General features: G+C 39.3%; 2 protein-coding genes across 2 annotated transcripts; both read right to left on the bottom strand.

Annotated features, from left to right (window-relative positions):
• Positions 1-3276: 3276 nt before the first annotated feature.
• On the bottom strand, positions 3277-3763 carry LOC122649919. Its single transcript, XM_043843180.1, has one exon. It carries the CDS (start codon positions 3739-3741, stop codon positions 3304-3306), a length of 438 nt encoding a protein of 145 aa, XP_043699115.1. The 5' UTR covers positions 3742-3763; the 3' UTR covers positions 3277-3303.
• Positions 3764-10766: 7003 nt separating this feature from the next.
• Positions 10767-11325, bottom strand: LOC122649918. The gene has a single exon (XM_043843179.1). The coding sequence runs from the start codon at positions 11310-11312 to the stop codon at positions 10875-10877; it is 438 nt and encodes a 145-aa protein (XP_043699114.1). The 5' UTR covers positions 11313-11325; the 3' UTR covers positions 10767-10874.
• Between the last annotated feature and the right edge of the window lie 8871 nt (positions 11326-20196).

Raw genomic sequence — 20196 nt, 5'->3', positions numbered from 1 at the left:
TGAGCCCTTAAATCACTGCTACCAATTTCTGTTTTCCATCTGGGTTTTCAAGTTTCCTAACCCGAACAGGAAACCCCAATATGTCTCAAATAAGCCAGTGTATTGTAATCAAATCTTACTCTCATATTATCCCTGTTAATTAGACCGTATCGACCAGGTTCAGCCCCAACCAGATTTGTTCCAACTATCAACTTTCTCTAATCTGGTTCTAATTCCTAACCCTGTGGTTCTGGAATTCTTCTATGCTGCACTATGAAAGAGAATTCCATCTATAAAGACTACAGAGTGATCGGCAATTGAGGAATAAATAAGAAAAAAAAGAAGGCCCTATAAAGAATCTAATCTGGGTTTGTTCGAATTAGCTAGGATTTGTTGAGATTAGTAAAGATTTGACAAGAAACAGAGACTGATAACATAAAATCCTCAATGGACATCTGAAAGTAGGAAGAGGAGAGACGATAACTTATGGATCGGTAGCGTTCCTTTTAAATGGATAGGGATGATCAATTTATAACGAAAAGTGATTTTATATTTTCTATTTTTGAATCAACCGATTGGGGGCAGAGTTGCCGGAGTTGCAGGAGGAAGAAGAAGAAGGAGGTCAGAGGGTAATATAGTCTTTTTATAACACTTAACAGCCTTTTTTAACGGAATGGGTACGGTTGATAGAATCTAAGGAATGCAGGGGAGGGGAGAATCATTACCCAAAACCCAGGGGAGGGGTTTGTCATTAGAGCATAATTGAGGGAAGGGGAAGAGTAATTTCCTCTTTTATTTTTAACATGAAATTACTACTTTGTCCATCAAATTAACCATGTGTTCATTAAAAAGCAAGAGTAAAATCAAATGAAATAGAAATTCGATCTGTTTTTTTGGTATCTTGTTTTTTTTCTTATGGCCTATTTTAAAAAAAAATCATTACTGATAACCATTTTCGATCAAAAAATGAAAACCGTTTAGTACCTAGTAGACATAATAGAGTATAGAACAAGAAACCGTTTAGTAACTATCAATATATAAATAATTTTTATAAAATTTTTGAAGAAATGGCCCTAAGCCCATATATAGTTTTAGTGGTAAGTGAAGATATTTCCCCCCTTCACCAATCTTCTTTCCCAAATCAACTCAAAACGGTAACATGATGGGTATGGGATTCTTGTTCTTCTTCGACCTCCGTTGATCAAAAAATGAAAACCGTTTAGTACCTAGTAGACATAATAGAGTATAGAACGAGAAACCGTTTAGTAACTATCAATATATAAATAATTTTTATAACATTTTTGAAGAAATGGCCCTAAGCCCATATATAGTTTTAGTGGTAGGTGAAGATTTTTCCCCCTTCACCAATCTTCTTTCCCAAATCAACTCAAAACGGTAACACGATGGGTATGGGATTCTTGTTCTTCTTCTACCTCCGTTGCTGCAAGTCCCCTTTTGATTTCTCATTTTGTTTTTTATGTTTTTTCCCTTCTTGCTCCTCTTCTTTCTTGTGTCTTCTGCAGTTGTCATTTGCAAGATGTCAACCATCATCGCATCTTTAAACTTTTTGAGTCCTGAAATATAACTTCAATCTGTGCTCTAAGGAATCAAATCTAGGTGGGGCTGTATATTTTTATAATCCAAGTCAATTAGTCCAATCAATTTGTTATAACACAAATCAATTAATTGATGAGAGAGAGAGAGAGAGAGAGAGAGAGAGAGAGAGAGAGAGAGAGAGAGAGAGTTTTGAGCAATTAACATGAATAACATTTTAAAAAATATATAATAGAACATTAAGAGAGAAAACACTTTAACCTGGGCATCGTTCTCTCGATGTGGTTATTATAGAGAGAGAGAGAGAGAGTTTTGACCAGTTAACATGCATAACATTTTAAAAAATATATAATAGAACATTAAGAGAGAAAACACTTTAACCTAGGCATCGTTCTCTTGATGTGGTTATTATAGAAATAGCACCATAGACTTTTAACTTTTTCACGAGATTCAATAAAGAGGCACTGGAGGTGCGAACAAGTAGAAACTTTGTAACAGGAAAACCCAACAAATACTAAAAACAAATCTTTAACTATTGAGAGGAGTTTGATGGCGTCAAGGGAGCAACCCCTCTTGGGGAATCCTTACAGCAATATATGCCCATACAAAAGTTCCCTTTGCATCTTCCTCCTTCAGCCTAGCGAAAATGTTGGAAGAGAGAATGGGTGGTGTGCGTGTCCAGTGAAAACCGTGGTGTTTGTTTTTTTGGTAAATTTGGGGTTTTATCTTTAAGGGTATTATGTTAAGTTCATCTTTTTATAAAGGTAATTTTACCATTATAAAAGAATTAACAGGGACTTAATTGCACAGACCTAAGGGAGTGGACTAAGTTGAAATAAAATCATAAAGCAAGGAGTGTCTGTGATATTTTTCCAAAGTTTGGGATGTTCATGAAAATTTTCCTTTTATTTAAAATAAAATTTTGAATCAATAGTGGTTAAATGAGCAATTTCTTACGGTGGCTTATAGCAATCCAGATCCTCTACTGCAGAGTTGCTCGACAGGACCGTGCAGTCCAGATACATTGAGGCGTGCAGTGACTGCCTTACCCTTGCCCATACGCTTTGCTTGAGTGGGGGTAAGGCGGTCATTGCGCGCCTCATTATGTCTGGGTTGCATAGTCCTACTGGGCAGCTCTGCAGATTTGGATCCTCTACTACCGAGATGGCCGGCAGGACCCTACTGCCAAGACACAGCTAGGCAGAAAATGACCGTCTTACCCCTACCTGAGTGCCTTGCCCAAATGGGGGTACGGCGGTCATTTAATGCCTTACTGTGTCTTGACAGTACGATTTTGTTGGGCAGCTTGACAGTAGAGGATCTGAATCCGTAAAAGATCACGATCCGGCTTATAGGACAAAATAATTCAATTTATTTAATTTTATATTATTTTGTGAGAGAGATGGGCGGACTAACCAGCGGCACCAATAGGTTTGTGGAACGAGGCATCATACAGGAACGGCGGTGATCATTTTACATAGGGGAAGAGAAAGATAGATTCAATGGGCGCTAGCCAGTATTCGTTTAAGATATCCAATATGCATATTGATTGATATTAATTCATCCACGTAACTGTACAAGAGAGGATTAAAGAAAAGAAAGAATCACCAATGTTGTATGCAATTAATGTACAAATTAACCTAAAAAATATTAATTGCTAACAAAGCTAAGAGCCACAAAAAAAAAAAAAAACTGAAAAAAAAAGGACTGGAAATAAATGATAAATTGCCTATAAGACTAAGACTAAGAGAGGTGAAACCCTGACGATAATTAGATCCAATTGGCCATCTTCATCAAATGAAAGGCCACCATGAACGTTGACATGGGAACACTAACCATGAAAAGAGCAACCATTCCCAAAGCTACGGTTGGCCTGGTTTTCATGAGTTGGGTTTGAAGCAAACCCACGGCTTCACATACGTCAGAGTAGTAGTAATTTGTGTAATACCTCTTCTCCCACTCCATCCAATGCTCCGGAGCTTCTTCATTCCTTTCCACCATCTTCATCTCCTGAATTCGCATCCTCAACACCACCATGTTCTCGTCCACAAGCTTCCCTGTCCTACTCCCACTACCGTAATCATCATCTCTTTTCGCCGCAGAAACCGTCATCGTATTTCTATTGCAGTGGTGCACCAATCCTATTTTCCGGCACCGGAAGTTGGGAAGAAGCACAGGGGAGGAAAGGGTTTGTATAGTTTGAACCATTGCTTTATTCTAAGTTTCAAGTTGGAAGACGAGGGAATGTTCTTTGTGAGCTGTGTTGCTTGCTTTTTATATATATATATATATAGTTGTCTCATCGAACTGGATTGCGTATTAATTTAAAGGGACACATGAGACATGTGGGGAAAACCGTGTTTGGAGAACACTTGAACTTGACTCATTCTAATGGCGAAATGTCGGTAACTTTCAGAAGGGAAGAAAGCTTTTATCTAGATTTTCGAGTTTAACTACCAAATTAGTATTTATCTTCTCCTGTTACAGCATGGTGCTGTAACACATCGTGCGGTGGCTGCAGAGGCCACGTACATCATATGGGATCCACTGTGTCACATGGCCTCTGCAACGTCACACGATACGTTACAGCACCGTATTGTAACAGGAGAGGATAACGATTCCCCCATTACGTGTCTAGATATGCATGAGAAGTTACGTATAGGAATAGAATAGAGTAAAATATTATTGAAAATAAGGCTTGGGTGAGAGAATGCTAACCGGTTGCGCACATAGAGTGAGTGACTCCCATGTTTAGACACAAAAACCACCTTGCCGCCTAGAAATGACCGTCTTACCCCTGTAAAAAGAAGGAAATCCCATGAAATCAAGACGATCATTTCTAGACGATAAGGCGGTTTCTGTCTCTAGGCATGAGAGCCATGCTAGGCGCACGACCAATTAGCGTTTTTTCTCACATAAGGTATATGGATTACTCTTGTATGAGTTAGTCTTGTGAGTTACAAGTGATTATTCTATGTTAAGGTGTATGTGCAATTAAATAATTAAGGGTTATAGGTGTAATTGTAGTTAAGTAAAGCAAGCCGAGCCCAGATCCTCTCCAGCCCAATGACATTTAACCACCAAAGTCGATCTTAGACTATCCATGGGTGGATTTTTATCCCCTCCAGTGTCTTGCTCGGCTCAATGCCCCTAACAAAGGCGATGCAATGACCACCCTACCCCTACCCAGGTGGGGCCCATCAACCCCCTTATTAGAGGCACTGGGAAACTGAGCCGTGTAGGAAACTAAAGGAGATAATTTTCCATCCATGGATATGGACGTACACCACCCTTTGCAGTGTGAGGACCACATCTCATAGATGGTGAGAGATCGATTACGATGGTTAAATGTTGAGGATCTGGATTCAATCAAGCCCAATCTATATCCGTATTTTTTCCTTGTCTCATTCTTATCTTCATCCCTTTATCTCTTTCATTTTTTCTCTCCACACGCACTCGTGTACGTAATATATTCCTTGACGGCGCTTGGCGCCTTTATATTATAATTATTTCTTGCAGTGCAATGCAGAGCAGAGCAATAATACATACACAGAAGGGATTCTAATCCACGCCTCCTTAGTTTACAATAATATTAAGTTGTTGTACCAGGAGAAAGGAGAAAGGAGAATGAAAGCGAAAGTGAAAGCCAAAAGTAATGTCTTTCGTGGGTTTGAGGTAGTGTATGACACAGGTGCACACGCAAAGCCCCAAACTTATTGGTTCCACAACCACCACGATGACGAATGCTTCTAAGTTTCATCATCTACTTCTCCTGAGGTTTGTTGACAAAAATAGAAATTCATGGACTTGGGTCAACTGGTTTGTGCGTCCATTCTGTGTAAATGGCCTTCTAGAGTCTTATTAGGGAAAATGAAAGGCATTCAACAGTCCTTTGTTGAGCGATAGTGAGAGACCTTAAAGTTATTTTTTTTGTTATAAGAGAGACCTTAAAGTTCAGCACCCAAAAAAAGAAGGGAAAATTTCTCAGACATCCCCTATAAGGATATCATACGTATATTACGGACAGCTCAAAAACTCTCAAAATATCATAGACATTCCTTATTTTATGACTCTATTTTGACTTAGTCCATTCTTTAGGTCCGTGCAGTTAATTCGTTGTTAAGTCTTTTATAATGGCAAAATTACCCTTTTCACATGATGAACTATCCATAATACCCTTGAGGCTAGGTAAAACCCCAAATTACAAATCATTTTCTTCATCGTCTTCAATTTGTTGCGTTAGCGCTCAATGACCGCTTTATTAAACGTGTTTATGAAATAGGAAATGGCGAAGCGTTTTTTCAGGCATACATGAACTTGTTGGAAATATATGATCCAAACCATACATGAAATATGTATAAGAAAGAGTTTAGATTACTTATCTGTTTTGTAGACAAACCAATGTTGAAGTCGGTAATTCAAGCTCTAATTATAGCGTTACGAGCCTAAAATTATGTTGAAAAACTTAAGAGGTTGAGTCGTGGCAATGGACATTTTCTTTAAGACGGAGACGTCCCTCTATGGTGCAATACGAGTTCTTGTGAATCTACTTCTAAGATAAAACAACCTTTTAGTCCTCTAATAGTCATTGTACTCGCTTATTGGGCTCATCGAGACACATTCGGGTTGTACTCAATTAATAACATGAATGGAATAATAGGACCTCTCAAAACAATAAAAAACTAGAAAGAAAATTTTAGAGCAATTGAGTACAAAAGAGAGTGTGGAAAGACATTTGTAAATCATCATACAAAGTGCATGTCCAAAAATATCTTTTATATATAGAGGAAAAAGACCCCTTGGAGACACCCTTCTTAAGAGATGTGTCCCTTCAAGAGACACAATGAAAAATATCGACATCGGTTAAAACCGATCAACATCGAATATAACTAGAAACACAGAGAGGTAATTTGGAACTTCATTTTATAAAATTTACCAGAACTAGACTTTGTTCCCTCTATATCCATTTAATCTGAATCTTGCTGCATGAATGCACTATAAGACCAAGAATGCCCTCAATGATCCCTTCCTCTCCCATTGAAGTTCCAAGCATTCTACTAGACATCCCCGCCTGAAAGCCCCGTTCGCCTTTGGTACTTCACTATATCTTCAAAAAGAAAAGCGCTACTTCAATGCAACCTTAAGTACAACTACATTACGCAATCCCTATCGATACCTACCTATAGAGTTAATGTACCAGTAACGGTGACTTTGACGGTTTATGGATTCAGTAAGCTAAACTCCATCAATATTAACAAACAATATGTCGTGATCAGCGAAGAAAACAACAGGGTGGTCTACTATCAACAGTAAGCAAGGAGCCGGATGTGCTAACGCACCCCGAAAAAGAAAAGGTCTACCACTAGATAAACAGGCTAACGAGCCATGCAACCATGCAACCTAGCAACGATTGATCGTAGGCCACCATTGCCTCGACTTTGTTAGGGGCGCATTTTCTTACTACGAGTGCTAACGCATCAAAGCATGGGGGTTAAAAACTTCGATTCATTAAGATGTATAAGATTTCATCAATCAATGGCATCGTTGTATTTACACCCGTTATATAAGAACAGAATTCCTTGCAATCCGTTTTCACAATAAGGCAGTCAAAGCACTAAAAAATTCCACAATAAGGCGGTCAAATAACTGTTACACAAATAGTGGGGCTTTAGTGGCGTTTTTTCTACCTGTATATTTATTAATAACCGGCTGTGTTTTTGAGACTTTTGTTTTTTGGGCCGGGGAGTGGGGGAGGTGAGGTAGGTCGTCGCAAGAATAGTATCATCTCCATGGAGCCCACATGGTTAGCCGTTAGCATAAAGAAGAAAAAATAATAAATAAATAAAAAGAAAGAAAAACCCCAAAAAGTCCTTGTGGCGTACATCCAGACACAAAGGGATTTGAAATGACCATCTCACCCCATAAAAGGGAGAAATCCCATCCCTCTTGATGCTTCCCCATATGCAATGGTGCACGGACGATAAGAAACTTTTTCCCTTTTATGTAACTTGAAACAGCTCAGTTCACCTTAAATCAGAGTTTAAAAATCAGGAATCGAGATTCAGATCTATCTCAATTGATTTCAGTCAAAATCAGTCAGAATTGATCTAAAATTGATGGATATTAAACAATCTAAACCCTAATTTCTGTATGGGATTAGTCCGTTCTGAGTCGACTAGAGGCCAAGTTTACATAAATTTTGTTTTTGGAACCAAACTAAGGTTGACATTGCAAACGATATATATTCAATTTTTTACCCCCCAAAGAAAAAGATATATATTTAATTTATTGCAAAACCAGAAGGTCGAAAACCCAAATAATTTTTTTTTAATTTTTTTATTTTTCTTGAAGAAAGGGAGATATTATATTAGATTAATAAGAGGAGCAGATATTACACCCGGTAGTATTTCTTCTCATTCACGTCATTGCGTACAGTAACGGAAAGAGCTTTTGGGAGGCTAGCAACACAAAAATGTAACTCTTGACAGGAATGTAGAAACCCAACCAAGAAGTCTGGAGTTGGTTTCTCGCATATGATGGCCAAAAGTGCATTGTCTAAAATTGGTACGCAGCTCTTGAATATAAATTCTTTTTAATTAGTTGAAGACTAAAATGCCAACCCTACCTATCACTTCCCAACAAAATATAATTAAAGGTTTGGATGACGCAGTTGGGATTGTATTTGTACGTCGACGCATATAATTATATAATCAACTGTTCCAAAGACAAAGATTAGATTAGATATTGTCACCCTTAACTTCTTATTTTACCTATTTTAAGTTATTCTATTTTGATTTACGCAGAATCCTTTAATTCAGTCCAAGGTAGAGCGGGATGAACATACTACGACTTTCTGTTAGAAGGACAAATTGTTTTGATTGATGCAGGTTTCTTGGACACATCCCAAGACTTGGAGTCTGGGATTCTTAGTCTGGACAAGGGATTGGAACATGCGATTCGATTGCATAGGCAATTGGAGAAATTTGGAAAAAATTTTGCAATGTTCCTGTTACAAGGCTAGCAACCAAGAAAATAGAATAATTCACTTCCCCTTTAGGTTCATAAATACCCTCTTAGGTTTTAGTATTTTCTAAAATACCTTTTAAGATCTCATTTTCTTGGGTGCGAGCCTTGTAGCAGGAAGATTCCTACTATAAGTGTAGCAATAAAATTTCCTCCGAGAAATTTGGTGTACAAGGAAGGGACTGCTCCATTTTTTGTTCACTTCCAAAGTGACGTGGTTATGGCATTTAGTTCCCCAACTTTTGAATCTTTCAAGCAGGATTTCTGATATTCCAGTCTCTGTTATGCTTCACCCAAAATTGATTCTCCTTTTAAACTATTTTTTTTTTTCACTTTGTCTTTTTCTAGTAGAACGAAATTTTGTTGTTACACTTGTAGTAGTAGGAATGTTCCTTCTAATAGGTGTGATTTTATATATCAGAAGGATACTGTGAACTTGTTATCTTAAGTTTATTTATACTTTCTTATTACACTCCCTCCCCCTCCCCCCCCCCCCCACCAAAAAAAAAAAAAAATTCTACCCGTATAAGTGTATCCGGGGCAAGCATAGGTGAAGTGTGAAGGGATAAGAAATGCTTGCACAATTAGTCTAGTTTAGATAAGGTTGACAGCACGTGCTTAAAGCAACATTTGTTTTACCTTAGAAGGCAAGGAAGGAAGGAAGGAAGGAAGGAGTCAGAAGGAGGAGGGTATTGTTCCAACTTCCAAGTCTCTCAAGTCTGGCTTAGCAAATTGTTTAACGTGTGACAAATTGCATGTGTTTTATAATTGGATCTCCTGAACTTCTCTCAATTGTAAGGTTAAATTGTCGCGAGATGGATATGCGAATAAGTTGGCAGCACGATCATGGACCCAAAAAGATAAAGATGGATCTAACCCTATCAAATCTCAACTATTGAACATCTTACCTGAAAAGAGATGCCCTCTCTCTCTCTCTCACCTCCTGGCCTCTGCATTCCTTTCTCTCCTCCTCCTTGCCCTGTCTCTCCGCATCTCCCTCTGATGCCCAAACAAGATGAGTTGACACCAAGTCCTGCATGTAAAGGAAACACCTTTCCCAATTATAAACATGTGGTATCTCTCCCTACCAACTTAAGTTATACTTGTATGCGAAAACTATGTGAATGAAGTTTTGACACGTTGAAAGTGACAGAGATATAGTTCTAAATCGATTATCTATGACCTTGGTGTAAGAGATTTTCAAAGCTATTTTATGGACTTAATTAATTACTGGGTTCAGTCTTTAGATGGAGATTCTAATACATGGGCTAGTTCAAACATGTCACCCGATTTACCGGGATGGGTTACCCCAAACCCATTGTGGAAGTGAGTTTGGATTTTGGGACAATACTATAAGTACTATTAAGGAAGGTCTCTGCAGACACGATCATTCACTTTCTGTTTTCTCCCACAAGAAAGAGTATTCATGGGTGAAAAGCGGAAGACTATAGAAGATCCCTTCAAAGCCTGATTCATCAAGGTTGCGTGAGGAGATTGCTTAAGGGTTATATTTTATCGTTCTTCATTAGCATGAGGTGCAAGGTACTTCTAATCCCTTCATTTATGTTTAATGTATTTGTGTTCTAGGTCATTATGTGGAGTTAGGGTTTCAGGTTTGTAATCCACAATATTTAAGGTTGCATGAGGAGATTGCTTAAGGATTATATTTTATCATTCTTCATCAACAAACGAGGTGCAAGGTATTTCTAATCCCTTTATTTATGGTTAATGTATTTATGTTCTAGGTCATTATGTGGAGTTTGGGTTTCGGGTTTGTAATCTACAATGCTTACATCTAACACTTGGTTGTGTTTTAATATACTACAATCTTCATCTAATACCTTAAGGTTGCCCAACTTGTATTATGTTGGCTTTTCCACTTTATTTAAAATAAAATTATGAATCAATACTAGTTAAATGAGCAATTTCTTAGGGTGGTTTATATGGGAAAATAATTCAATTTTTTTTATTTTGTGAGAAAGATAGGCACATCACCCGCTTATATAGTAAGCTATCGGGCGCGGTGCCCGGGCACCAGCCAGTAATATTCGTTTGAGATATCCAATATGCATATTGATTGATATTAATTCATCCAAGTACAAGAGAGGATTAAGAAAAGAAAAAATCACCCAAGTTGTATGCCATTAATTTACAAATTCACCCAAAAAATATTAATAGCATTTTTTTTGGTAGAAAAAAAATATATTAATAGCTAACAATGCTAATTAAGAGCCAAAAAATATGAAAGAAAAAGGAGTGGAATAAATGAAACATTGCCTATAGGACTAAGACCAAGAGAGGTGAAACCCTGAAGATAATTAGATCCAATTGGCCATCTTCATCAAATGCAAGGCCACCATGAACGTTGACGTGGGCACACTAACAATGACAAGAGCAACCATTCCCAAAGCTACGCTTGGCCTGGTTTCCATGAGTTGGGTTTGAAGCAAACCCACGGCTTCATATACGTCAGAGTAGTAGTAATTTGTGTAATACCTCTTCTCCCACTCCATCCAATACTCCGGAGCTTCTTCATTCCTCTCCACCATCTTCATCTCCTGAATTCGCTTCCTCAATACTACCATGTTCTCGTCCACAAGCTTCCCTGTCCTACTCCTACCATCGTAATCATCATCTCTTTTCGCTGCAGAAACCGTCATCGTATATCGCTTGCTGCGATGCACCTGTCCTGTTTTCCGGCACCGGAAGTTGGGAAGATGCACAGGGGAGGAAAGGGTTTGTATAGTTTGAACCATTGCTTTATTCTAAGTTTCAGGTTTGCAATTAAGATGAGTTGTAGATGTTGAGTTATATATATATATATATATATATATATATATATATATATTATATATTTAAAGTTACTGGACTCCAGCCGTATTTAAAGGGACACATGGGACATGTGGGGAAAACCGTGTTTGGAGAACACTTGAGCTTGACTCATTCTATTGGGGAATTAAATGTCGGTAATTTCAGGTGGGATTGGGGAAGAAATCTTATATCGATTGTCAAGCTTAACTAGTATTCCGTCTTCCTCGGCGGCGCTTGCCTCCTTTATTATATTATCATTATTCCTTGCGGAGCAATCACTCATAAACAGAAGCTGATTCTAATTCACGGGTCTTTAGATTATAATATTAAGTGTTGGTTCCACCGGGACAAAGGAAGTGAAAGTGAAAAAGAAAGGCCTAAACTTATTGGGTCCACGATCACAAGGACCACTACTTATAACTTATAAGTGTTAAATGCTGGTCATTTCTCGGGGGTTCTAAGGGATATGGTGGTCATTTCACATGTTTCTATTATCGGGAGGCAAGGGTAGCGTGTGCTGTACGATCAAATAGTATTCTCTTTTTCTAAGTTTTATCACCAACTTCTCCTGAAAGTTTGTTGGCAAAAAAGAAATTCATGGACTTGAATCAACCTAGGGATGTCAATAAGTTATGTTATGGTTGGATTTTACATTTTGAATGTTGAAATCAAAATCAGAATTATTTTATAGGGGAAAATATAGGGACACCTCCTCAACTATGGCCTGTTTTCATTGATGTGTCCTAAAATCCCCCAACCAACCAAAAGCTACCACGTAAACGTACAGGAACTGAATCCGAGGCCGAGGCCAAGCACTGAGACCGAGGCCGAGGCCGAGCTAAGTTTTATCACCAACTTCTCTTGAAAGTTTGTTGGCAAAAAAGAAATCCATGGACTTGAATCAACCTAGGGATGTCAATAAGTTATGTTATGGTTGGATTTTACATTTTGAATGTTGAAATCAAAATCAGAATTATTTTATAGGGGAAAATATAGGGACACCTCCTCAACTATGGCCTGTTTTCATTGATGTGTCCTAAAATCCCCCAACCAACCAAAAGCTACCACGTAAACGTACGGAACGAATCCGAGGCCGAGGCCAAGCATCGAGACCGAGGCCGAGGCCGAGCTAAGTTTTATCACCAACTTCTCTTGAAAGTTTGTTGGCAAAAAAGAAATCCATGGACTTGAATCAACCTAGGGATGTCAATAAGTTATGTTATGGTTGGATTTTACATTTTGAATGTTGAAATCAAAATCAGAATTATTTTATAGGGGAAAATATAGGGACACCTCCTCAACTATGGCCTGTTTTCATGTACACCCCCTCATCTTTAAAACCTTTCAAACACACCCCCTCATCTATTCAAAGTAAGTAAATTAGTCCATCAAACTAACTACCGTTAGTTTTAAACGTTAATACTCACCCAACCATTTTTTTAGTACCAAATTGCCCAAATTAAAAGTTTGAAGAAGAAAAATACCCTTTCAGGGTAAATACTAAATATAAATCATGCTTCTTTTTTTTTTTTCCCCTAGTCTGCCTTTAGGTGTCCCTATATTTCCCTCCCTCCTCCCCCTCCTCTCCTTTTTTTTTCCATTCTCATGATAGTAGTACGTAGTACAAGGAAAAGATCCTCCCGACTCCGGAGTCCCATGTCCGACTCCGACTCGGATAAATGATTGAGTGTCACGCCCATGGTCACTGCGCCATCGTTGAATTACAGTGAAATAGCCTGAGTTTGATTCGAGACTCAGATAAATGATCGAGTGCCACGCATGACACTGCGCCATTGACGGATTACGATGAAATTGTTGTGCCAATCTTGATCGACATTTGTCCCAGAAAGGTACTCTAACAATCATGTGATCCTGATGAATCGGTCGGTGGGCCCCGACTTATTAGCAGGTAAAGATCAGAAACAAACAGTTGTGTATAGCACTCTAGTTCTAGTATTTTCCCTTAAAGGAAATTTTCATCTTCAAACTTTTAATTTGAGCAATTTGATCCTAAAAAAATGGTTGAGTGAGTATTAACGTTTAAAACAAACGGCAATTAGTTTGATGGACTAATTTACTTAGTTTCAATAGATGAGGGGGTGTATTTGAAAAGTTTTAAAGATGAGGTGGTGTACATGAAAACAGGCCATAGTTGAGGAGGTGTCCCTATATTTTCCCCTATTTTATATTCGATTTAAGTTTTATTGGTTTCTATTTGGTTTTCGACTTTTCGTTATCCGATCATATCTGATTTACATATGGTTTATAGTGTCGGTTTTAAAAAACGGTTTGCAAATTCCATTTGTAATGTGTGTAATTTGGTTCATATTCAGTTTATACACGATTTGTAATGTCAGTTCATATTCCATATCACCTTTGTACCCTCTAATTTGAGAGCATGATGCGGATCATAAATTTAACTAAAGCCCTACATGTAATGGGTATCCATCTATTAACAAGTAAGCTAGGCAGAAGATCTACTGCTGTTAACATTGAACATCCACGAAATGCAGGCCTTCGAGATGGCAACAGAAATTAGAAAAATGCATGTAAATGTCTACATACCCTCCTCGTCAAGAAAAGTAAATACAAGAAACAAGAGACCTCCACAAACCTCTATATGTCTATAACCCAGAATTGTTATTCTCTCAAGTGTGGTGTACTGTCAATGCACCTTTAAGGTGCATCGAACGGTGCAATGCACTTGAGACTTAGATTTTTATCCTCCCAAGTGTAGTGACAACCGTCTGATACACTTTAAAAGTGCACTAAGTGCACTTGAAAGGATGAAAATCCCTATATCCCACTCAATTAATAAACAAAAGAAACAGCGATGTTACCCCTTTCTGAAAATAAAACCTGTTAAAAAGAAGTAATAAAATGAAGTTTAGGTATTTATTTGTTTTTTAATTGAATACCGGTTAGTTTTAATTCCGGTATTCAATTTTGATTCTATTTTGACACCCTTAGGTCAATTGATTGTCCGTCTCTATTATGTGTAAATGGCTTTCTGGAGACCTTGGCTTATGGAAAATGAAAGATCTTTTAAGGACCTTTGTTTAGTGAAAATTGAAAGAACTTAGAAACTTTTTCATTTTTGTAGCGAATAGGAAGACCTTCTAAAGAACTTTCCATTATGTTTTCCTTCATCCCAGGCAAAGGAGGTACTCCTTCACCGTGGATAATGTAGAGGTGAAATAGGTGTCATAAGAGAAGGGATAGTATAAACATTCGCCAATAAGGAGAAGTAATAATGACTTTCACATCATGGATTCTTTCTCCCACGATAGAGGGAAACTTGTTCTTTTATGAAATTGAGTGTTTGAATGCCACCTTTGTATGTAGGTGTGTTTGATTAGAACTGGACACCGTCGTTTAATTGTCATTTTATCTTATTCCCAAAAGTCTTTTAAGATAAGGGAATAAAAAGCATTTTTTAAAATAAGTTGAAAATGATATATCACTGTCACTATCAAAAGGTGTCATATATTGTCATGTACATTTTTTGAGTATACGTGTAAAATGACATTATTACCTTTGAAAAATAAAATTGTTTCATACTACAAGGGGAAAAAAAAAAAAAAAAGGGTAACAAATTAATTGACAAGATATCAATAGGAAAATCCCTTTGTAACTTACCTTGGAATGATTGATAACAGTGTTATTTATATATCTTCTTCACAATATGAGATAATAAACATGGAGAATATGTAGTAAAAAATTATAGAATAGGTTATTTTGATTCAAACTAAAAAAGTGGTGCATCCACTCCAAATTAATTCTACCAGACGACATCTTACCTACAAAATAGACTTGTAGACAACCATATCAATCTCTGTAATATTATACAATTTCTTTGAATCTCAACAACCATATTTTAAATTCAATTAGGGTTTCTACAAGTTCTATGATAAACAGTTATCTAAAATCAAGCTATTTTGAGTAAAACCTTAACTAGCATTTTGGTTTTAGGTTTTTTAGTGGGATGGTTTGGTATTCACAAGGGAAGAAGAACATTAAGCATTCTTGTAAGTACCGCGGTCCTTCGGGACGAAGGTTTCCTCAGTCCTTTTTGTAGGTGTATTAGTGTCATAGGGTTTTGGGAGATACATGTGTGTGTGTATGGATGTGGATATCATTGTCAATGTATGATGAATAGGGAATTGGGATCATGCATTAAAAATGTTAACATAATGAGAAGTCACCACCTAGGGTTAGGGCCTAGGACCCATTAAGTGTAGCCCTACCCGTGGTGAGCGGAATCGGGCTACGTGACTCCATATGGTCTGACCAAAGGTTCGGGTAAGGGGTCAGGTTACGAGTGTGGGAAGGTGTTAGGCACCCACCTCGCCCGGCCAAAGCCGGTCTCTCTGTGTTAGATGCTACATAAGGACGAATGTTGTTTCTTTCTTATTACGAGGATGGGGGATATTATGAACTACATTCAGATGCTATGAATTGAACTAAAGTATAATAAACTACATTATATATGTGAAAAATGTGAACTAAAATGGTAAAATATGAAAGGACTACATTGAATCAACAAAAATGCAAGAATTATACCTGTATGGTTGTATGCCCCTGGCTCAGGGGAGATGGACAAATGGACCGACGCTACTTCTTTCTTGGCAGAGTAACGGCTCTTTTGAGTGATTTGGAAAAGACTAAACAGACAGAATAACGTCTGGAACAAGGGAGTTTCGATGGTTATCCGTGCACAGACGGGATACCAAAGCTAAGGAGCCAAAGTGCTCCATACTCAGAGGGACAATCGAAGGATCTGTCCACCTCAAGGAAAATTCAAATACTCACACACTCATGAAAGAAGGAGGAGAAATGAGGGTGAAAAGGGAGACAAAGATACTAGGAATCACTTGGGGAGGGTCTCTCTACCCAAAATTCCTTGGGAAGTGTGGGAGGGGACCCTCCTATTTATAGGGAGGGACCTTTTCTCTCTCCTGGCCGAAGAAGTCCTCCACGGCGCCATGGGTGACGTCAGCAGACTGATGTCACACCCCCTCATGGCGCCGTGGAAATCCGGTACACCTCCCCCACAGTGCCGTGGGAAGGTACCCACGGTGCCGTGGGAAGGCGTCCACGGCGTCGTGGGAAGAGTCCACGGCGCTGTGGGCGCGCAGTGCCATTTTTCCTTGTTCATTTTGTGCTCAGCATGGTTCTTGGTCTTATGGGCCAGGTATCTTTGGGTCTGAAAAGAGGGGGGTGCGTCATCCATCGTCCATGTCCCGTTGTCATCATCGCCAATTAGGGGGTGACAAAAATCAGCGTCTACAATTCTAAAACCCTAATCGAAGTTTGTAGTTACCCAACTTACCTACACGCAGTTTGAGTTGAAGTTCACAAGGGGGAGTAGTAGAATCTCTCGATTTACATGTAGTATAGAACTGAGAGTAGCAACAGCTTCGATTTACAGGTCGCCGAAAAACTTAAACCCAAGCCGGTGGTGATCACGAGAAGTAGCAGCCTTTGATTTATAGGTCAGGTCGCCTGAAATGGAGTTGCAGGTGATCGGAAGCGGTTGCTTTGATTCCAAATGTTTTGAATCCTCCACAGTCGAGAGAATGGGTTTGCAGATACGATTGAGATCATTTAGAAGAAAGGGCAATGTGGTCATATGTGAAATTTGTCTAACGTTTTGTGCCCAGGGGTACCAAGAGTTACAGCTATAATTTTTGGAAACACAGGGGGGACATGTAATTTAGGAATTCATCAAGGGAGGTCTATGTAATAATTACATCCCCTCCCTTCCACTTTGCCCTGATTACATATTCTTTTAATAATTACACTCAGATCCCTTCTGGTTGACGGTGTTAGTCTAATGTTAGTTATAAATTGGAAAAGATTATTTTATCCTTAACCTTTTCTCTGCATCATCTTCCTCAATTTGCCTTCCTCAACCTTTTCCTTACCACGTGAACAAATGTCGTGCGTAAAAGCCTATTGCTCAAAAAAAAAAAAAATACCCTTTCCCTACAACCCCAAAAAACCCCTCTTCCCATAACAATCTTTTTTTTTTTTAATTTCCTCAACAGGTGGAAATACAACCGTCGATTTACAGAAACTTTTTTATGTTTTTATCTTTTGAGCTTTTGCTTCTGTGGATGTCTCTTGGGATAAGATTTTGTGTTTTGAAACACCATTGGCTCAAGTTCTCATAATTACACTCGTTTCGCCCTATCAGCTGTGATGTTGTTATGGTATCTGATCTTATCGATGGGCCTAATAGGACTTGGAGACTGGACCTCTTGGACCGCTATTTCAACTCTGCCGATAAAAAGGAAATTCATCAAGCTAAGCATCATCCCCAGAGCAGATAGGCTTATTTGGGGCACTTCCAGGAATGGCCTCTTCTCAACCAAAGCTGCATACCATTTCTTATCTAATCAAAGAGACCATTTGGCCACAAATCGCGGGTCATCTTCTCGAGTGCACAACTGGGAGAATGTTCCTTCGAAAGTTTGGAAGCTGATCTGGAACTGTAAATCCCTCCCGAAGATTAAATCATTCCTTTGGAGGGTATGCGCCAACGGGATTGCTTCTGGGGAGAACCTCCACTTTCATCACATTGTTCCGAATCCTTCCTGCAGGAGGTGTGGCTGTTTGGTAGAATCTGCGGATCATGTACTTCTCAGCTGCCCTTTCGCTAGGGCAGTATGGTTCGGTTGCAATCTGTCTTTTGTGGTCCCTAATCACGGCAATCCTTCCATAGTCGAATGGCTTTCAAAATGGGACGTGCTTCAATTCCGACCAAAGCTAAAAGAAGGGAGGTTCTTTCTCTATGCTCTTTCATCTGCTGGCATCTCTGGTCTGCCAGAAATGACCTGGTGTTTGGGCGGTCGAGGTGGTCACCTCAGGAGGTGTTTTCTAAAGCCCAAGTGGCCTTCGAGGAGTTCTGGACTACAACCCAACGCCCTAATCCCAATCAGCCGGAGATGTTCTAGCCCTTACCTCTTAGGGGAGGTCAAGAAGGGGAGGATGGCGGGAATTATCGTACTCTCATTTTCTGTGATGCGGCTCTTCCGATAAATGGCGAAATGGGTGGTATTGGGCTATTTTTCAAGGACCACAAGGGAGCAGCCTTAGAAGCGATCTTAGATCCAGTCCCCTTCTTGGAGGTACTAGTAGGAGAAGCCTACACCATCAGAGCCGGGCTGCTTCATGCTCAGGATAGGGGCTTCGCTAATTTACACCTCCATTCTGATAATGAATATCTTATCAAGTTACTTCTGGAAGATGAAGACCATAGGCATCCCCCGTCGTCGATCTTTGGTTTTGTGGCAGATATACGCCACCTTATGTCAACCTTTGACTCGTGTGTATTTTCTTTTCTTTCTAGGGACTTTAATGGCATTGCCCATACCCTAGCCCGGAAGGCCCTCTCTTTGGCAAGTAAGACAGAGTGGCCTATTTCCAGTCCTTGGCTCCAGGAAGTTTGTTCCTGAGCCTTGTGTGTTTCTTGCCTTCAATAAACTTAAGTTTTACCAAAAAAAAAAAAAAAAGTTCTCATCAACCTAGGAGTGTTAAACTGTCAATTTGGCCCGGCCAACCCAAGCCTGCCTTGGCCCGATTTTTCAACCCATAGGGCGGGATTGGGTTTATCATTTTCCTATCCCTGATATGGTCAAGTCGGGCCTGGGTTTAGGCCTCAGGCCGGCTTGGTCCTATATTGGAGGACCGAGTTTCCCTCCACCGACAATGAATGGGATCCCAATCACCGAGGGTTGGGAGCATAGTTCGTAATCTCGGATTGGATTGGCCGGATCGAATCGATATCAGTCATGAACAATCCCGAGATATGGCTGATCCTATCCAGGTTTCATGAAACGGTGGTTGGATAGGGTAACTCACTGGGATCGGCCGATCCGATCCGATACATATGACTAAAACGGTTAAACATGTTTCCTTGTTCTTCGTCCCGAATCTTTGATGCCAATATTCCCAGATTTGGGAGCTTCAAATCCTGGGGAAAATTAGGGGGATCTTACCATTTTTTACTGGGGAGTGGATTAAGGAAAGATTTATTCAAAGTAAACATTGATTTCATCCCAGATTTGGAGATTTCATTACATTAGGTGGTTAGGGTTTTAAAACCTAGATTTGCCATTTGGAGATTTGAGAGTCTCAAATCCAGGAGAAAAAAAAAGGGATATTACCCTTTTAGATTGGGGAATCGATTAAAGTAGGATTTAATTCCATAAAAACATACCCTAATCGCTAACGACTAAAGGCTGACTGGATGAGCCGCTGAAGGCTGAAATAGAGAAACTACTCTCTCCTTGACTCATTGTCTCCTTCCCTCGGTCTCCTACTCGCCTTCGAGGCTTCGAGCTGCAAATCAAAGGTAATCTATGGCGTAGAGGTGCATTCAGGTCTATGTTTTTGCTCATTGTTGACTTCAAGAATATTCCACATATAATAATTTTTATATATTTATTTTCTTGCAATTGGCGTTCTTGTGAAGATGGCGGCAGAGGCGGTGCAGACTGCACAAGCAACTTCAGAAATGGCATCTGAGGCGTTGGGAATGGCTTCGTGCGTCGCTCAGCTTCCAACGAATGTTTGTGAGAAGCTAGAGATGGGGGTGGCCGCGGTGGCACAGGCTGCGGTTGAAGCAGCAGAGGTAGCAGCAAAAGCAGTGAAGGCAGCTCCTGAAGCAGCAAAAGCAGAGGCGGAAGTGGCAATGTTGAAGGCACAGGCACAGTTGAAGGTGGAGGAATTGGCAGCGGGCGAAGGCAGAGTCTGAGATTGTAGATGAGGCTCTCTGATTAAGGTATAAAGGAAATGAATTAGGATGCATTATCATTTACTTGG

This window comes from Telopea speciosissima, chromosome 2, assembly GCF_018873765.1.
Source record: "Telopea speciosissima isolate NSW1024214 ecotype Mountain lineage chromosome 2, Tspe_v1, whole genome shotgun sequence".
NCBI classification, from domain to species: Eukaryota; Viridiplantae; Streptophyta; class Magnoliopsida; order Proteales; family Proteaceae; genus Telopea; species Telopea speciosissima.
Note: the sequence above shows the minus strand (reverse complement) of the source record. Positions and strands in the feature narration are given on the sequence as shown.

Coding starts and splice junctions, on each gene's coding strand:
- LOC122649918 (XM_043843179.1), bottom strand. CDS start 11,312: ATGGTTCAAACTATACAAACCCTTTCCTCCCCTGTGCATCTTCCCAAC.
- LOC122649919 (XM_043843180.1), bottom strand. CDS start 3,741: ATGGTTCAAACTATACAAACCCTTTCCTCCCCTGTGCTTCTTCCCAAC.